The sequence below is a fragment of the Bufo bufo genome, chromosome 1 (genome assembly GCF_905171765.1).
Source record: "Bufo bufo chromosome 1, aBufBuf1.1, whole genome shotgun sequence".
In the NCBI taxonomy this organism is placed as follows: domain Eukaryota; kingdom Metazoa; phylum Chordata; class Amphibia; order Anura; family Bufonidae; genus Bufo; species Bufo bufo.
Genome location: NC_053389.1, coordinates 743,370,146 through 743,388,831, shown reverse-complemented (window position 1 = coordinate 743,388,831; position 18,686 = coordinate 743,370,146). Strand labels below are relative to the sequence as shown.

At 43.8% G+C, this 18,686-nt stretch overlaps 1 protein-coding gene across 3 annotated transcripts in view; it reads right to left on the bottom strand.

The window, feature by feature from the left end:
* Nucleotides 1-464: 464 nt before the first annotated feature.
* The window catches only part of SLC23A2 (solute carrier family 23 member 2), a 120,954-nt gene continuing 102,732 nt past the window's right edge, over nucleotides 465-18,686 (bottom strand). For all 3 annotated transcript variants that reach the window (XM_040414460.1, XM_040414462.1, XM_040414461.1), the window contains 6 exons: nucleotides 14,135-14,282; nucleotides 12,662-12,767; nucleotides 10,540-10,669; nucleotides 10,316-10,453; nucleotides 1,801-1,896; nucleotides 465-1,197 (listed from right to left, as the gene is read on the bottom strand). In XM_040414460.1, coding sequence (XP_040270394.1) covers nucleotides 965-1,197; nucleotides 1,801-1,896; nucleotides 10,316-10,453; nucleotides 10,540-10,669; nucleotides 12,662-12,767; nucleotides 14,135-14,282 — 851 coding nt within the window. In that variant the 3' untranslated portion in view covers nucleotides 465-964. The remainder of the gene's footprint in view (nucleotides 1,198-1,800; nucleotides 1,897-10,315; nucleotides 10,454-10,539; nucleotides 10,670-12,661; nucleotides 12,768-14,134; nucleotides 14,283-18,686) is intronic.

The following is an 18,686-nucleotide window of genomic DNA, read 5'->3' as shown; positions in this document are numbered from 1 at the left end:
CTGGTCTCTACACTTAAGGGGGTTATCCAGGAAAACAGCACCACACCTGTCCAAAGGTTGTGTGTGGTATTGCATCTCTGCCTAATTGACTTTAATGGAGCCGAGCTGCAATATCGAAGGCTAACTTTGGACTGGGGTGGCGCTCTTTTTTTTTTAAAGAAAGCAGCAATGTTGTTCTGGGTTTTTGGGCGACTGGTCAAAATAAGGGACCAAGAGAACTGAAATACAGGTGAAACTCGAAAAATTTGAGTTCATTTATTTCAGTAATGCAACTTAAAAGGTGAAACTAACATATGAGATAGACTCATTACATGCAAAGTGAGATATGTCAAGCCTTTATTTCTTATAATTTGGATGATTATGGATTACAGCTTATGAAACCCCAAAGTCACAATCTCAGGTCCCCTTTGCTCAGGGGGTATGGATTAATTAGCTGACTAGCGTGTGACACTTTGAGCCTAGAATATTGAACCTTTTCACCAAATTCTAATTTTAAGCTGCATTAATGCAATTCCTTTTAATTTGCATTACTGAAATAAATGGACTTTTGCACGATATTCAAATTTTTCGAGTTTCATCTGTATTTCAGAGGCAAGAATGTGCCTATAGCTGGCATGATACCCGTTTAACCACTGATATACCAGAAAGTCGGTCATGCACAGGAAAAGGTGGGTGACAAGGTCAGGCAGGACATATTGCTTTTTAGAGTAACAAGGGTAATGAGGGGTTAAAAAGTAGGAAAGAGGGTGTCAATGGTTAAAAACACAGCAAAAGAGGCACAATATCAACCTGGAGGTCAAAGGATTAAGCCCACGATGCCTCCCCCCATGTCTCGGCCCTGGAATTTCTCTATGTGAATATACAGAGTATTATACACAAGACTTCTGGCTCAAGGCTTGGTAAATCTGGCATCAGACTGCAGAGACATATTACTGTATGACAAAGCTGGATCTGGAGGCCAGGGCTATACCGCGGGCTCAGATTCCTTCTCCTTTCTTCGACTCTTGCGGTTCTTCCTTAGAGCCTTCCACTGGTATCCCGTGAACGTGGGGCTGATCGGAAGGTAACTGAAGCATTTGTACTTCCGGAGAAAGTTCATAATGAATGGCAGGTCATACGATTCCATGCCTTCACCAGCAGACCCACCTTTGCCTATCCCCAGCTTCCATTTCCGGATCCCCCTTTCTTCAGGTGTGCCTGGAAAGACAATTTCCCATCATTCAAAGAGATCCTTATAGTTTAAAAGGGGTTGTGTCACTTCAGCAAATGGCATTTACCATGTTAGAGAAAATCAATGCAAGACACTTACTAATGTATTGTGATTGTCCATATTGCCTCCTTTGCTGGCTGGAATTATTTTTCCATCACATTATACACTGCACGTTTCCATGGTTACGACCACCCTGCAATACAGCAGTGGTGGCCGTGCTTGCACATTATAGGAAAAAGCATGGCCGGGACCACCTGGTATCTCCTGTCCCGGCCACCTGGTATCTCCGCTGCAGCAGTGGGTGTAACCCCTGGAAACAAGCAGTGTATAATGTGATGGAAACCAGTAAAACCATTCATCTGAATGCCTGCCAGGTAACTCCTGTCACTGCCTCGCTGAAAGGGGTTATATACATATCTTATGCTTGGTGAGCGCAGCTTAGGTCTGTTCGTCCTACCTGTGGACAGCACCTGTAACGTAATGACAGGGTCTTCAACCCAAAACAGATGATCCATTCATAATCTCAACTTATTTAAAGATAAGCCTTGGACCAAGTTACTACACATCAGTTCACCCCATACAGCACTCACCGGGAATAGTGTTATCCAGAATGAAAGCAACACAGCCTCCCACAAACATGGCGGTTGTAAGCAGCACATTTAATACTTGATCAATCTCTGCAATGCCTGAAAAGAGAAGATGACTTGTCAAAAATGTTCCTTCCACAGACATGCCCTAATCTAAACAGCACTAGCAAATATAAGTTTTCTCTTACATCAAGTAACTTTTCAGAATAGGCTGTCATGTGTGCATACATGAGGAATATCACTATATCTGGCCACGATGTGACTTGCATTCTGCATTTATCAGCAGTTTAAGGCTACTTTCACACTAGCGTTTCTGCTGGATCCGGCAGGGTTCAGCAAAAACGCTTCCTTTACTGATAATACAACCGTCTGCACCCGTTATGAATGGATCCAGTTGTATTATCTCTAACATAGCCAAGACGGATCCGTCATGAACTACATTTCTATTGTGTCGGAGAAAATGAATCGGTCCCCATTGACTTGCATTGTGGGTCATGACGGATTCGTCTTGCTCTGCATCCCAGGATGGAAAGCAAACCGCAACATGCTGTTCTCCGATATGAGAACAGAACGGAATGCATTTTGGAGCATTCTGTTCTGTTCAGTTAAGTTTTGTCCCCATTGGCAATGAATGGGGACAAAACAGATCTCAATACCGGAAAATATTCACGCTAGTGTGAAAGTAGCCTAAGCCTTCATCTCGAATTGTCGGTTTTCCCTAAGCTGAGCTGCAGAGTGGCTGGAGACCAACTGCTATGATGTCTCCCATACACTGCACACTGAGAAGTTGAGACCCAGCTCCCCTATCTCTACATAGCAGCATAAAGGCTATTATAAAGAAGCAGTGTAGCTGTGACTCCAGCACTGGGGTGAGGTAGAAGACTAGACCCAGCTTTTCTGTATTAAAATATAGTACAGAAAATTACAACTTTCTTATTTCTGCCTCTACTATTGAGAAAGAAACTTTAAAGGAACAGAAAAAAAAAAAAAAAAGTTAAGACATTTTTACGGCAGCCACTAAGGCCACTTTCACACGAGTGAGTTTCCCGCGCGGGTGCAATGCACCTGCACTGAATCCTGACTCATTCATTTCAATGGGTCTGTGTACATGAGCGTTATTTTTCATGTATCAGTTCTGCGTTGCGTGAAAATTGCAGCATGTTCTATATTCTGTGTTTTTCACGGCCCCATAGACGTGAATGGGGCTGCGTGAAATACGCATTACGTCCTCAAGCAAGTGCTGATGCAATGCGTTTTTCACTGATGGTTGCTAAGAGATGTTGTTTGTAAACATTCAGTTTTTTTATCACGAGCGTGAAAAACTTATCAAAACGCATTGCACCCGCGCGGAAATAAATGAACGTAATCAGGGAGAGAAAACTGACTGAACTTGCTTACAAAATGGTGCGAGTTTCACTGAACGCACCCTGAACGCATCCGGACCTAATCAGTCACGGGGCCTAGTGTATGTGCTAAGTCTCCTACACAGCAGAATCCAGGAGCTCAGCTCTGGTATGACAGCCGGTCCCCTGCTCTAATGGCTCGGATATGGAGATGCGCCAACCCAGGCCGCTTAACCCCTTAGATGTGGCGGTCAATAGTGACTGTGGCATCTAAGTGGTTTAGAGGAAGAGGACTCCCTTTGTCAGCCATCAGCACCTATGTGAGTGTAATGGCTGTATGCTGATGTCTTAGTATGGCAGCCAGGAGCCTAATGATGGCCCCCAGGCCTGCCTGCAGCGTATGCCTGATAGCATGTTGGTATTGTTTTGACAGTATATTTTACACTGTATTATACAAGTAATACAGTATGCTGTGTGAGCGATCAAAGGATCGTATATCAGAGTTCCCTTGTTAGACTGAGTGGTAAAAATAAAAGTTAAACAAAGTTTTATTAACCACCTCAGCCTCCCTAGCTTAATGACCAGACCACATTTTACAATTCTGCACTACACTACTTTCACGGTTTATTGCTCGGTCATACAACTTACCACCCAAATTAATTTTCTCACTAATAGAGCTTTCATTTGGTGGTATTTTATTGCTGCTGACATTTTTACTTTTTTTTTATATTAATCAAAATTGACCGAAATTTTTGCGTTTACAAACTATGGTGCAAAAAAATTAATTTACGCACTTTGACTTTCTGAGCACCTGTCATGTTTCCTGAGGTTCTACAATGCCCAGACAGTAGAAACACCCCACAAATGACCCCATTTCGGAAAGTAGACACCCTAAGGTATTCGCTGATGGGCATAGTGAGTTCATGGAAGTTTTTATTTTTTGTCAATAAAATTTTACATGAACTCACCATACCCCTCACGGAATACCTTGGGGTGTCTTATTTCTAAAATGGGGTCACTTGTGGGGTATTTATACTACCCTTGCATTTTAGGGGCCCTAAAGCGTGAGAAGTAGTTTGGAATCCAAATGCGTAAAAATGCCCTGTGAAATCCTAAAGGTACTCATTGGAATTTGGGCCCCTTTGCGCACCTAGGCTGCAAGAAAGTGTCACTCATGTGGTATCGCCATACTCAGGAGAAGTAGGGCAATGTGTTTTGGGGTGTATTTTTACATATACCCATACTGTGTGTGAGAAATATCTCTGTAAATGACAACTTTTTCAATTTTTTTATACAAAGTTGTCAATTTACAGAGATATTTCTCTCACCCAGCATGGGTATATGTAAAAATACACCCCAAACCACATTGCCCTACTTCTCCTGAGTATGGCGATACCACATGTGTGACACTTTTTTGCAGCCTAGTGCGCAAAGGGGCCCAAATTCCAATGCGTACCTTTTAGGAGGGCATTTTTAGGCATTTGGATTCCAGACTTCTTCTCACGCTTTAGGGCCCCTAAAATGCCAGGGCAGTATAAATACCCCACATGTGACCCCATTTTGGAAAGAAGACACCCCAAGGTATTCCATGAGGGGCATGGCGAGTTCATAGAAGTTTTTTTTTTTTTTTGGCACAAGTTAGCGGAAATTATTTATTTATTTTTTCCTACAAAGTCTCATATTCCACTAACTTGTGACAAAAAATAAAATTTTACATGAACTCGCCATGCCCCTCACGGAATACCTTGGGGTGTCTTCTTTCCAAAATGGTCACATGTGGGGTATTTATACTGCCCTGGCATTTCAGGGGCCCTAAAGCGTGAGAAGAAGTCTGGAATCCAAATGTCTAAAAATGCCCTCCTAAAAGGTACTCATTGGAATTTTGGCCCCTTTGCGCATCTTGGCTGCAAAAAAGTGTCACACATGTGGTATCGCCGTACTCAGGAGAAGTAGGGCAATGTGTTTTGGGGTGTATTTTTATATATATCCATACTGTGTGTGAGAAATATCTCTGTAAATGACAACTTTTTCCATTTTTTTATACAAAGTTGTCAATTTACAGAGATATTTCTCTCACCCAGCATGGTATATGTAAAAATACACCCCAAAACACATTGCCCTACTTCTCCTGAATACGGCGATACCACATGTGTGACACATTTTTGCAGCCAAGATGCGCAAAGGGGCCCAAATTCCAATGAGTACCTTTAGGATTTCACAGGGCATTTTTACGCATTTGGATTCCGTGAGGGATATGGTGAGTTCATGTAAGATTTTATTTTTTGTCACAAGTTAGTGGAATATGAGACTTTGTAAGAAAAAAAAAAATAATAATAATAATAATTCTGCTAACTTGTGCCAAATTTTTTTTATCTTCTATGAACTCGCCATGCCCCCTCAAAAGTGATCTTTATAGTGCCGCAGCGATTTTACAGTGTTTTTGCAGTGATCAGAAAAAAAAAATTCTGTCACTGCGGTGGGGCGGACTGAACGCAAGTGTGCACACAAGATCAGGCCTGATCGGGCGAACATTGCGTTTTTTAAAGAGCCTATAGAACATGTCCTATTCTTGTCCGCAATTGCGGACAAGAAAAGGCATTTTCTATATAGTTCTGGCAATGTGCGGATCCGCAAAATGCGGAAAGCACATTGCCGGTGTCCGTGTTTTGCGGATCCGCAAAACACATACGGACGTCTGAATGGAGCCTTACAGGCGGTGATCAATGACAGGGGGGTGATCAGGGAGTCTATATGGGGTGATCAGGGGTTAATAAGGGGGGGTGTAAGTGACGGGGGGGGGGGGGGGGGGGTGTAGTGTAGTGTGGTGATTGGTGCTACTTATAGAGCTGCCTGTGTCCTCTGGTGGTCGATCCAAGCAAAAGGGACCACCAGAGGACCAGGTAGCAGGTATATCAGACGCTGTTAACAAAACAGCGTCTAATATACCCTTCTGGGGTTAAAAAAATTATCGCATCTACAGCCTGCCAACGAATGATCGCTGCTGGCAGGCTGTAGATCAACTCGTTTACCTTGCGATCCTGTGAACGCGCGCTCCTGTGAACGCGCGTTCACAGGAAATCTCGGCTCATGCGAGATGACGCATCGATGCCTCCAGGAGGAATAACCCGGCCGCCCGCAGGACGCATCCCTGCGTTAGGCGGTCGGGAGGTGGTTAAATAAAATAAATATCTGCGTGATAGAAAAAAAATTAATTTTTTCCACTGACAAAAAAGGCTTAAAAAAAAATATATATATAAAAAACTCAGCATACTTGGTATTGCCACAACTGCTTTATACAATCAGCACGTAATTCATCCTGCACAGTGAATGCAGAAAAAAAATAATAAAAAATTAAAAATGCACCCGCACTGGATTCTAACGCATTTATTTCAATGGGGCTGTGGTGTACATGAGCGATGTCTTTCACGCATCACTTGTGCGTTGCGTGAAAATCGCAGCAGGTTCTATATTCTGCGTTTTTCATGCAACGCAGGCCCCATAGAAGTGAATGGGGCTGCGTGAAAATCGCATTGCATCCGCAAGCAAGTGCGGATGTAATGCGATTTTCATGGATGGTTGCTAAAGAGATGATGTGAATAAATAGGGATAAGCCCCGGGACCCCATTAATTATCACGCGCGTGAAAAACGCATTAAAAGGCTTTGCACTCGTGCGGAAAAAACTGACTGGAATTGCGTGTGCAGTCGCGCGGGTTTCCGGCAAGGCATCCGGACCAAATCCGTGACGCTGTGTGCAAGGGGCCAAAAGGTTATGGGTCTTAGAATGCAGCGAGGCAAAAACTTTCTTTCTTTATTTTTAAATGTTTTTTATTCTGTAAAAGTAGTAAAACATAACAAAAACTATACATATTTCATATTGATGTAATAGTACTGACCCAGAAAATTAAGTTAAGTTATCACGTTATTTAGGCTACTTTTACACCTGCGCTAGGTGCGGATCCGTCTGGTATCTGCACAGACGGATCCGCACCTATAAATGCAAACGATGGTATCCGTTCAGTGCGGATCCGTCTGCATAACAGCTTTTTCAGATCTGAGTTTCAGATCTGTGGCCACTGCCACCAATGCTTTTAATACTGGGGAGGGAGGGGGGAGGGCCGCACTGGCCACCAATGCTTTTAATACTGGGGAGGGAGGGAGGGGGGGGCCGCACTGGCCACCAATGCTTTTAATACTGGTCCAGGGCGGCACCTGAGGGGTTAATTGTGCGGATCACAGCCCCCTGTAAGAGATCGGGTGCTGCCAGGCAGCAGGGGGCAGTTATGTACATAGTTCTTAGTATATTCTAACTTGAAGCGTCCCCATCACTATGGGAACGCCTCTGTGTTAGAGTATACGGTCCTTTTCACGATCTAACTCAAATCCGATGGTATATTCTAAAATAGAGGCGTTCCCATGGTGATGGGGACGCTTCAAGTAAAAATATACCATCGGATTGGAGAAAACTCAGATCCGATGGTATATTAATAGGGACTCCTGACTTTACATTGAAAGTCAATGGGGGACGGATCCGTATACAATTGCACCAATATTGTGTCAATGTAAACGGATCCGTCCCCATTGACTTACATTGTAAGTCAGGACGGATCCTTTCGGCTCCGCTCCGCCAGGCGGACACCAAAATGCTGCAAGCAGCGTTTTGGTGTCCGCCTCCAGAGCGGAATGGAGGCGGAACGGAGCTAAACTGATGCATTCTGAATAGATCCGCATCCATTCAGAATGCATTGGGGCTAAACTGATCCGTTTGGGGCCGCTTGTAAGAGCCTTGAAACGGATCTCACAGACGGACCCTGAAACGCCAGTGTGAAAGTAACCTTATGCCGAAAAATGAAGGCCACAAAATTTATAGCGTTAAAACTCAATGACAGTATTGCTGTTTTATTCCCAACTCCCTCTGAGAAAGAGTTAATAAATGTTAATCAGTAAGTTATGTGTACGAAAAAATGGTGGCATAAAAAAAATTACAACTTGTCTCACAAAATACAAGTCCGCATATGGCTGCTTTGATGGAAAAATAAAAAAGTTATAGCTCTTGGATAAATGAAACAAATTGCTGTGCTGAAACTACAATTCAGAATGCTCCAATCACTTCAATGGCAGTGTGAGGAATATAGATTATCATTCACTGGCAGCCCTGATTTTCATTTGATTCACCTTTTGCATGTACACAGTCAGTGTACATGCAAAATATGTTCTCACCCCCCAGCCATCTTCTGTCAGATAGCAGGGGAGAAAACCCCCCAGGGGTCCATGCTTCAAGGAGGCCCCAGGTGGATAAAGTCACAACTTTTTCAGCTGACAGGCACCAAGAGGATGTAGCAGGAAAACTCCCGGCAGGAGGCCTCAGCCCTGGACCAAATCTATCACTTTCCCACAGCCATGTTGGCACTGACATTTCATAAGGAATTCGTCCGTCCATCCCAGACATAATTCGGTTATCTTTTTGCGATCCTGGGGCAAAGCCAAACATCCACGTGGTCCTGGCTTGATAATAGGATGCCAGGGAAGGGAGATATGCATATCTCCCCACAGAAATCCAATAATGGTACCACTTGTAGCCGGAACCCAGGCGGATTCGTTGGTCCCAGAACCATCTCTCTGTGACCTTCTGGCCTGGAGCGATGAACCCTAAGGGCTGTTTCACACAAGCGAGTCCATTGCGGGAATCACGCTCCATGTGCGAGTGTGATCTTCTGCTCTGGACTTGCAGGAGCGCACGGCATTATCATGATTTATAATGCTATGTGCCTCTACTTGACCTTATTTCTACAGAATCATAATGACAGCTTTATGTCACTATGATTCTGTGGAAAAAAAGCCATGTAGAGACACATAGCATTATAAATCATGATAAGGGCGTGCGCTCCTGCAAGACCAGAGCGGAGGATCACACTCACAAATGGAGCGCGATTCCCGCAATGGACTTGCTCGTGTGAAACAGCCCTAAAGGGTTTTATGGGTAAGTTGCTGCCAGCCCAGCAGAGGAAGGGAGGGGGGGGGGTGGACCCATCCCAAAGGCCAGGGGGAGGGACCGGCTTCAGGTTAAAAGGCTTGTGCCAGCAAGCGGGCGTGTCTTTTTCTGAAAGGGGGTCACATTGTGCAAATGTGTTTGGAGAGACTTGGAAACCAGCTGACATCACTGCCCTCCATGTGAATACAGCAAAGGAATATTCATCTACCCGGTAACTGACTTTTGCTCTGCTTAACCCTGTTGTACCCATATAACCTGTAATTTGTAACCTCACACCACTGTAAATATTCTTAGTGTATATTGTGTTATCTAGTGAGCCCTTAAGGCGATTAAATATATAATTAAATCTTGTGCTGTCTTGTATCTCGATAACGAATCCCGAAGTCCGTGTTTTGGCCTAGTTATAAGTTACCGCGGGTTGGTTTCTCACCCTATAAAATCCCGTTAGCGGACCAGGCTTATATCAAATGAGAAGCTGGTGGCAGATTATCCGGCTGAGAAAGAGCTGTTTCGCTGCGACAGTGAAAAGGCTCTCTCAGCTTGTTGCCTCTCTGTGCCCGCGTGGACAAGAGGTGTCTGTGTAAACTGTACCAAGCTGACCTTACCTGCTCCTCTGGAGGGCGGAACATCACGCTTTGATAACAGGTGACCATACTGCGTCTCGTAGTTGACGTCAAGTGGGCATGAGGTGTGGTATTCGTCACAGGCAGTTACAAGAACAGCTGAGCAAGTGTGCATGCTGGGAGTTGTAGTTTCACAACAACTGGAGCGCCAAAAGTTTGCTGGGTTATCGTATGGGATATGGCAACTTCCCCTAATGGCATACTTCAGGGGGATAGAAGGACTGTTGGCTTACAACACGCCAAATCTTTTTGTTCTGGCTTACTCCCCTATCCCCATTCAGAATACATGCACACAGGCCCGAGCAGAGCATGCATGTGTATAGGAGAGTAAAAAAAAAAAAAAAAAAAAAAAAAAAAAAAAAAAGCCGCCAGTGGAACTAGCTATCTGAAGTGCATGGCCAGCTGCGGACCATCTATGACTGATGAAGACAACCCTTGAGAAGGTAAGCTCCTAATGGCCTGTTCACACATACATTATTTGTACGTGCCATTGTCAGAATAAACATTCTGAAAATGAGAAATACTTGCGTAATATTCATTCATCTGTTAGGGTTGCACTTACCTGTCACCAGTGGGTTCTGCTTTAGGTAGCTGGGAAGCATGAGCCCAAAAAAAATAGAGAAACCTAGAACAAATAGGTTCCTTGACGAGTTCAAATCCACAAACTGAAGGTTGGAGAGCCCCACAGCAGTGATCATGCCTGAGATGAAGAACATACAACACATGTCAGATAGTCCTGGACTGATGACTTTTACTTTGATGGCTGATCATGTGTCACCCACTTACCAAACAAGGTGCAGAACAGGGCACCGAGGATTGGATCAGGCAGAGAGGCAAAGAGGGCACTAAACTTCCCAATCATGCCCAGCAGCAGCATGAAGGCAGCACCATACTGAATGACTCTGCGACTGGCAACCTGCAAAGAAACACAAGGTGCCTGTGATCCATGCACAAATATACAGCCTCCTCTTTAGGGCGCCTTCACACGCGGCAGATTTTGTGGCAGAAAATTCTGCGACTGAAAATCAGTTCCATTCATTTGAAAGGGGCAGCAAGCACATGGATTTCTGCCAGCCCTATTAAGGTGAATGCAACTGATTTTCAGTTGCGGAATTTTCTGACAAAATCTGCCGCGTGTGAAGGCGCCCTTACCAGACTACAACCTCCTCCACTGACGAATATGAGAAGCAGACATCCCTACCACATGCCAGGATATGTCCACTACATATACAGCACCTCCACCGGGAATAACTACAGTACTAGCCGCCGCTCACACGATCGTATCCGCAAAATACGGATGTGGTCCGAGTGCATCCTGCACTTTTTGCGGGCCCCACTGTAACAACGCAGCAGCTTGCACTCTGACAACAACAGCATTTTGAGGATTTTTTTTTAAATCGCTGCTAATACTTAAATGCTATGTAAGGAAACATCATTATTTCTAGTTTGAAAACAATCTGTCACTAGTCAGATTTCCTACAATTAGGGCATGCACTTAATGTACAGAAAGCTAGAGGATGCTTCCGGCTGACAGGAGGAGGAGGGGGGCGTTATGTAAGCAGGTCCACCGCTGCTCCAGTACAGAGGTCATGGAGGGACACGGAGCCAGAGCACAAGTTCAGTGCTGCAGCAGCATACACTACCGTGTGTAACAGACAGGTGGCGCTAAGACCAGATTTCATTCACAAACCTAAGACATTTTTCCAAGCAGAAGAGCAGCTAGGTTGTCCAGAGAATTGTTATTTTATCCTCATCTCTTGTTGGCACCGGCACCCAGGGCACATGCCTTGGCAGTTCTCCCTTGCTCTGTCTATTTGACTTAGACATATTGGTCTTTTTCTATTTTATTACAGCAGCAATTTTTGCAAAAGGGACAAAATGATTAGTAGTCACTCAGCTGCTCAGCAACCAAGGAGAGGCTCACACATCCCTGTCCGGATAATGGGGGTAGATTCAGAATCCTGTACATAAAGGTAGGATCATTTTAACGTTTCCCAATTGTAGATCACGGATTATCAGGTCACTTCTGTGAGGAGAAGAACTGTAGTACTACACGGCAGCCATTCAGGTCAAGCAAAACACTGCCATCTGGTGGCAGCTCTCCCCATATGTCACCCAAATACTCTGTCATATACTGCCATAGTGCAGAGATGCTGTTGCTACTCTGATGAGCAGGGCAGAAAGCAATTTTATTGGCTGCTCTGCGATTAACAGAGGATCCCTATGCAGAAACTTAGCCGTGGGGAGAGTGACTGGGCTTGCTATACACTCTGAACACCAGGTGGCGCCATACAATGTAAATGTCATAACTCTTCACTGGATCATTTTTAGGGGGCATCTGTCAGCAGATTTGTACCTATGACACTGGCTGACCTGTTACATGGGCGCTTGGCAGCTGAAGACATCTGTATTCCTCCCATGTTCAGATGTGCCCGCATTGCTGAGAAAATGATGTTTTAATATATGCAAATAAGCCTTTAGGAGCAACAGGGGCGTTGTCATTACACCTAGAGGCTTAGCTCTCTCTGCAACTACCCCACCCTCTGCACTTTGACAGGTTCAGGCACGATGACGCTTACACTGCCTGGCCCTATCAATCAAAGTGCAGAGGGAGCGTCCGCCGCAGAGAGAGCAGAGCCTCCGGGTGTAACAGAAACGCCCCCATTGCTCCTAGAGGCTCATTTGCATATATTAAAACTTCTTTTTTCTCAGCAATGAGGGCACATAGGAACACGGGCCAACACAGCTGCCAAGTGCACATGTAACACGTCAGACAGTTTCATGGGTGCAAATCTGGTGACGGATGCCCTTTAGTAGCTTCCAAATAGAATATATACTTGTTTATGATTTACACAATGAATATGACATGTAATGCAGGGGTAAACCCTTGTATTTTAGGTGGTCTTACCTTGGTTATTCCCAGAACGCCAATGTTGGGACTGGACGATGTGGATCCGTTTCCAGTACCGAACATGCCATCCAGGACACAAGAGAGGCCTTCTATGAAAATCCCCCTGTTATGTGCACAAGAGGTCAATTAGAAGACAGTACACACATCTGTATAGGTCATATACAATGTTCACAGGTCGGCACTGCTTGCTGAAGTCGCGGTGCACGTGTCTGTGGGATGGCATTCCCAATAAAACACTGCAGAAAAGACCGGCACTCGCTGTAGATAAATTCTTGCTGCTTTTATTTGTCACATATACAGTAAATAGGTGACGCGTTTTGGTGCTACTGCACCTTCATCAGACTAATCATACAAGAATAAAGCATGTTTAAATAGACCGCCAAAACACGGGGAAATGACATCACACAGATAACCCCTCCCACCAATCAGTGCTAAATCGAAAACATATAAACAAAACGAAATCAAGCCTTGCTGCGGCATTCTTTATAAATAAAACATTATTCATTTTACTTCCTTATTGTGTTCTGCTTTTTCTTTAATTCCGCTATGGAAAAAATAAGAGAAAAAAATAATCTTTTTGAAAATATATTTTTTTCGCTTATTTTTTCCATAGCGGAATTAAAGAAAAAGCAGAACACAATAAGGAAGGAAAATGAATAATGTTTTATTTATAAAGAATGCCGCAGCAAGGCTTGATTTCGTTTTGTTTATATGTTTTCGATTTAGCACTGATTGGTGGGAGGGGTTATCTGTGTGATGTCATTTCCCTGTGTTTTGGCGGTCTATTTAAACAGGCTTTATTCTTGTATGATTAGTCTGATGAAGGTGCAGTAGCACCGAAACGCGTCACTTATTTACTGTATATGTGACAAATAAAAGCAGCAAGAATTTATCTACAGCGAGTGCCGGTCTTTTCTGTATAGGTCATTATATGGATTTGTCTATTTCATCTCTCACATCTGGTGGAGTAATGAATCCCTCTTGGCTTTCCTAAATCAACCTAAGGATGTTTGAAAGAAGATGGATAACGAACTGGGCTAGTATTCAAGGTTTGGGCTGAACTCTAAGGTTGCCCAAAAGAGTTGTCTGAATTAGCCAATTTTGGTGAGATGAACTGATGATCTAATGTGTATGAGAGACCCAGGACAAGCCTAAAGCAGAAGAGCATTCCAATTTCACCATGTCCGATCGTTTGTTGCCAAAGTAGGTCATCTGCTACCACATTAGGGCAAGTTTCCTGTTTGAAGAAAATGATCCCCAATGTTTAACACCAACAATCCTGTCCAAAACTCACGACCACTTGTGGTTGAATGGACTTCTTCAGAGATATTTCCAAATGTAGTAGAAAGTTCCCAGAATGGTGGAAACGACAAAACAGGGATCCAGTAAGGAACCAACACATATGCATCTTCCGGTGGTTACACTTTGTCGTGCACACAACAGACATACAAAGAAAAGAAAATTATTAACCTATTAATGGCATGTATTGGAGGCGGTGGGGCACAAGACAGCCGGGCACAGGCATAGTAATCGCCAATAGACTCAATAATACTGGCTACTACAGCACTCAGCATCCCAATAACCCCTGCAGCAGACACTGTAGGAAGACCCCACTGAACTGCAAGAGAACACATGGAAGATCCGTTAGAGACATTAAGGGTTACGGTTTTCAGGTAAAGCAAGGTAAAGCCATAAAATATAGTTTCAGTACAATCATATTACTACTAGTTGTAATACCGCGCTCATGGAGGCAGCATTTGCAGTTTTATGGTTAGTATTTCCTCTGACCTACAAATGAGTCAGAACCTGGTTAGCATTTAACAGACTATAAATGGTGGATAACCCGGCATGACACACGTGACCCTCACCATAGTGCTAAACGTGATGCTATAGAAGGCCTTAGTTAGCCTTGGTGGATTATGCCAGTAGCTGCGATGCTCACCAATTGCTCGGATTCAAAAATTTAAAGGTGACTTGTCACATTATGTAAAATGCTCTATGGCAATGGTGGACTTTTCATGAGCTTAGAAGGCACCAGATCTTCTCCCGATTGACCCAATGAAACCTCTACTTCTGGCGCAAAGAGAGGCCCACTCTACTGTCATTTCATATGAAGATTTTTGGGCTCCAATGATTGCTTCAGAGTAAAATGAGCAAGGTTAACCCTCGTTTGAAGGACATGTACCCTACCACAGATTTTATCATAGAGGAGAAACAGGTTCTTTAAAGGAGTTGCCATTTTAGTCAGAAGCCGGCCTGGTGATCAGCCGATTGATCCATGAAATCTAATATTACATGGCGGATAGTCAAATGAATAGCTAACTAGATCCACTGGAGCAGCACTCTAGTTCATAAAGGAGGAGACCCTCCTCTATGACACGCTTATGGAAAGTGGTTGTGGTCGTCAGGCAACTCCTCTCAGCATGGTAGCAGAGCCTAATGTTAAATGCCAACCAGGTCCTAATCACTGGGCATATACATCTACGTCCTGTGATTCATGAAGTTCCCTCAACCAATCAGATTTTTTTGGTCCTGAACCATGCGAATACAAAAAGTGACTTATGTGTTGTCCTCTCGATATCACCACATCATACGGTAACCCTGCATAAAGAGCACTCCCCTTAAATAAAATCAGGATCAAATACATGTCTGTCCAGGTAAGCCAAATGACAACCAAGATGGCCACCAGCACAATTCTCTCTGTGGTGGTCATCCAGTTTTTCTGGACCCACTCCTAGTTAGGTTTCTAATAGGGGCACAGATTGTTAAGGCCGGTTTCAGACAAGCGGGTGCAGTTCGTAAAACACGGCCCATGTGACGACCGCATTTTCCACGACGATCGTGGCTCAGCTGACCCTGCAGAATAGTCATCTATGATGCTGTACGTGCCATGAGTCTACTGTACTGTACTCATAGCATCATTTTACTACAGGACAGAAGACCCGCACTTGGGCTGGTACTCACGACATCATAAATCATTATGATGCAATGAGTTTGGTCAGCCAAGTCAAGGTCAGTCCAGGAAAGACAGAGCGTGCATCAATGGACCACACAGGCTAATCGGAAACCGTCCCTACACTGTGGGACATAACCTCCATTTTCCAACACAGTTGCATCATAAAAATTGGCACAGGGCCTTTATAAATGTGGTGTTAAACCAGAAAACTGGTGCAAGTTCCTGGAGCTCCCTGGCGAGCTCCAAATCCCTTGTTTTTCTTCACACAATAAATGATAAAACTGTGGCTTTCCTGCATTCACCACTAGGGGGAGCTCACTGCACATGGCTCAATACAACTTCTATAGAACTCAGTGGTTGCTGTTAAAGTCTCAGTACAGTGTGCTCCCCCTAGTGACAGCAGCAGGATATGAAAGTGCAGGATATGAGTAAAAAATAGGCCGACTATAATTATTGACAACCGGGCAGCAGAGGGTAACTCAAGAATCTGCATTTTATTTCCAGGCAGAATGCTCCTTAGGGGTTAATGGGTCTCCGTGACATGATTTGTAATGCGACATTTGCAAATTTCATCAAAGCACAACTTTTTTTTTATTTTTTTAAAGATTTATATTTTACTTTTTGCAGTGACCAAAACAACATATGAAGGGAATATACAAGGTTACCTTGATGTCTACAAGAATCGTTGTCATAGAATGATGCGTCCTGAAACCAGCGTTCGAAAACACAAGATATGCAAGCCCCTGTGTACACTGCTCTAATGGAGGGAAAGCCACAAGCGGTGATATTAACGCTGTAACGGCAAAAGTACAAGATGATTTCTAAAGGGCTTAGCCTACGCGTTACCTTCTCCAGTACAATCCCAGAACAGCCAGCGGGGGGCAGTAACAAACACGTCAACATTACGATTACTACCCCTTTTTATTATCGGTGGGGTCTAAACACACAGTCTAGGGCAGAGCAGTGTACACAGTGAATGCTGTCTAGTGGGAGGGCACCCCATGCCAGCTGTCAGGGCTCAAAACGAGAGGCTAATCCTCAGTGGTTAATGGGGTGCAAATTAAAGGGATTCTCCCACCAGCATCCATTGCCTATTCACAGGATGGCTGCGGGGGTCCAACCGCTGCGATCACGATAACGGGGGTTCCCGAGTTCCCAATGTGAATGAAGCAGTAGTGCACATGTGTGACCTCTGTCCCACTGACTGTCCAAAGGACTGCCCGCTATCTCTGTCAGTCCCAGAGAAGTGACTAGAGCCATGTTGCACATGTACACTACCGCTTCATTTACACCGAGGAATCGGGGACCCTTGTTTTGTGATCACTGGAGGTTCTAGAGGTTGGACCCCCGGTGTTTATACATTTATGTGTGGATAGCGGATAAATTTGTAGGTTAACTCCTTTAAACACCCTTAATGACCAGACCACTTTTTACTCTTCTGCACTACACTACTTTCACGGTTTATTGCTCGGTCATGCAACTTACCACCCAAATTAATTTTACCTCGTTTTCTTCTCACTAATAGAGCTTTCATTTGGTGGTATTTCATTGCTGCTGACATTTTTACTTTTTTTTGTTATTAATCGAAATTTACCGAAATTTTTGCAAAAAAAAAAAAAAAGACATTTTTCACTTTCAGTTGTATGTAACTATGGTACAAAAATGTGAATTTCCGCTTTTTGAAGCAGCTCTGACTTTCTGAGCACCTGTCATGTTTCCTGAGGTTCTACAATGCCCAGACAGTAGAAAAACCCCACAAATAACCCCATTTTGGAAAGTAGACACCCTAAGGTATTCGCTGATGGGCATAGTGAGTTCATAGAACTTTTTATTTTTTGTCACAAGTTAGCGGAAAATTATGATTTTTTTTTTCTTTTTTTTTTTTTTCTTACAAAGTCTCATATTCCACTAACTTGTGACAAAAAATAAAAACTTCCATGAACTCACTATGCCCATCACGAAATACCTTGGGGTGTCTTCTTTCCAAAATGGGGTCACTTGTGGGGTAGTTATACTGCCCTGGCATTCTAGGGGCCCTAATGTGTGAGAAGTAGTTTGAAATCAAAATGTGTAAAAAAATGTCCTGTGAAATCCTAAAGGTGCTCTTTGGAATGTGGGCCCCTTTGCCCACCTAGGCTGCAAAAAAGTGTCACACATGTGGTATCGCCGTACTCAGGAGAAGTTGGGCAATGTGTTTTGGGGTGTCATTTTACATATACCCATGCTGGGTGAGATAAATATCTCGGTCAAATGCCAACTTTGTATAAAGAAATGGGAAAAGTCGTCTTTTGCCGAGATATTTATCTCACCCAGCATGGGTATATGTAAAATGACACCCCAAAACACATTGTCCAACTTCTCCTGAGTACGGCGATACCACATGTGTGACACTTTTTTGCAGCCTAGACGCGCAAAGAGGCCCAAATTCCTTTTAGGAGGGCATTTTTAGACATTTGGATCCCAGACTTCTTCTCACGCTTTAGGGCCCCTAAAATGCCAGGGCAGTATAAATACCCCACATGTGACCCCATTTTGGAAAGAAGACACCCCAATGTATTCAATGAGGGGCATGGCAAGTTCATAGAAGATTATTTATTTTTTTGGCACAAGTTAGCGGAAATAGATATATATTTTTTTTTTCAAAGTCTCCCTTTCCGCTAACTTGGGACAAAAAGTTCAATCTTTCATCAACTCAACACCTTGGGGTGTCTTCTTTCCGAAATGGGGTCACATGTGGGGTATTTATATTACCCTGGCATTTTAGGGGCCCTAAAGCGTGAGAAGAAGTCTGGAATATAAATGTCTAAAAAATTTTACGCATTTGGATTCCGTGAGGGGTATGGTGAGTTCATGTGAGATTTTATTTTTTGTCACAAGTTAGTGGAATATGAGACTTTGTAAGAAGAAAAAAAAAATCAATTTCCGCTAACTTGTGCCAAAAAAATGTCTGAATGGAGCCTTACAGGGGGGGTGATCAATGACAGGGGGGTGATAAGGGAGTCTATATGGGGTGATCACCCCCCTGTCATTGATCACTCCCCTGTAAGGCTCCATTCAGACGTTCAT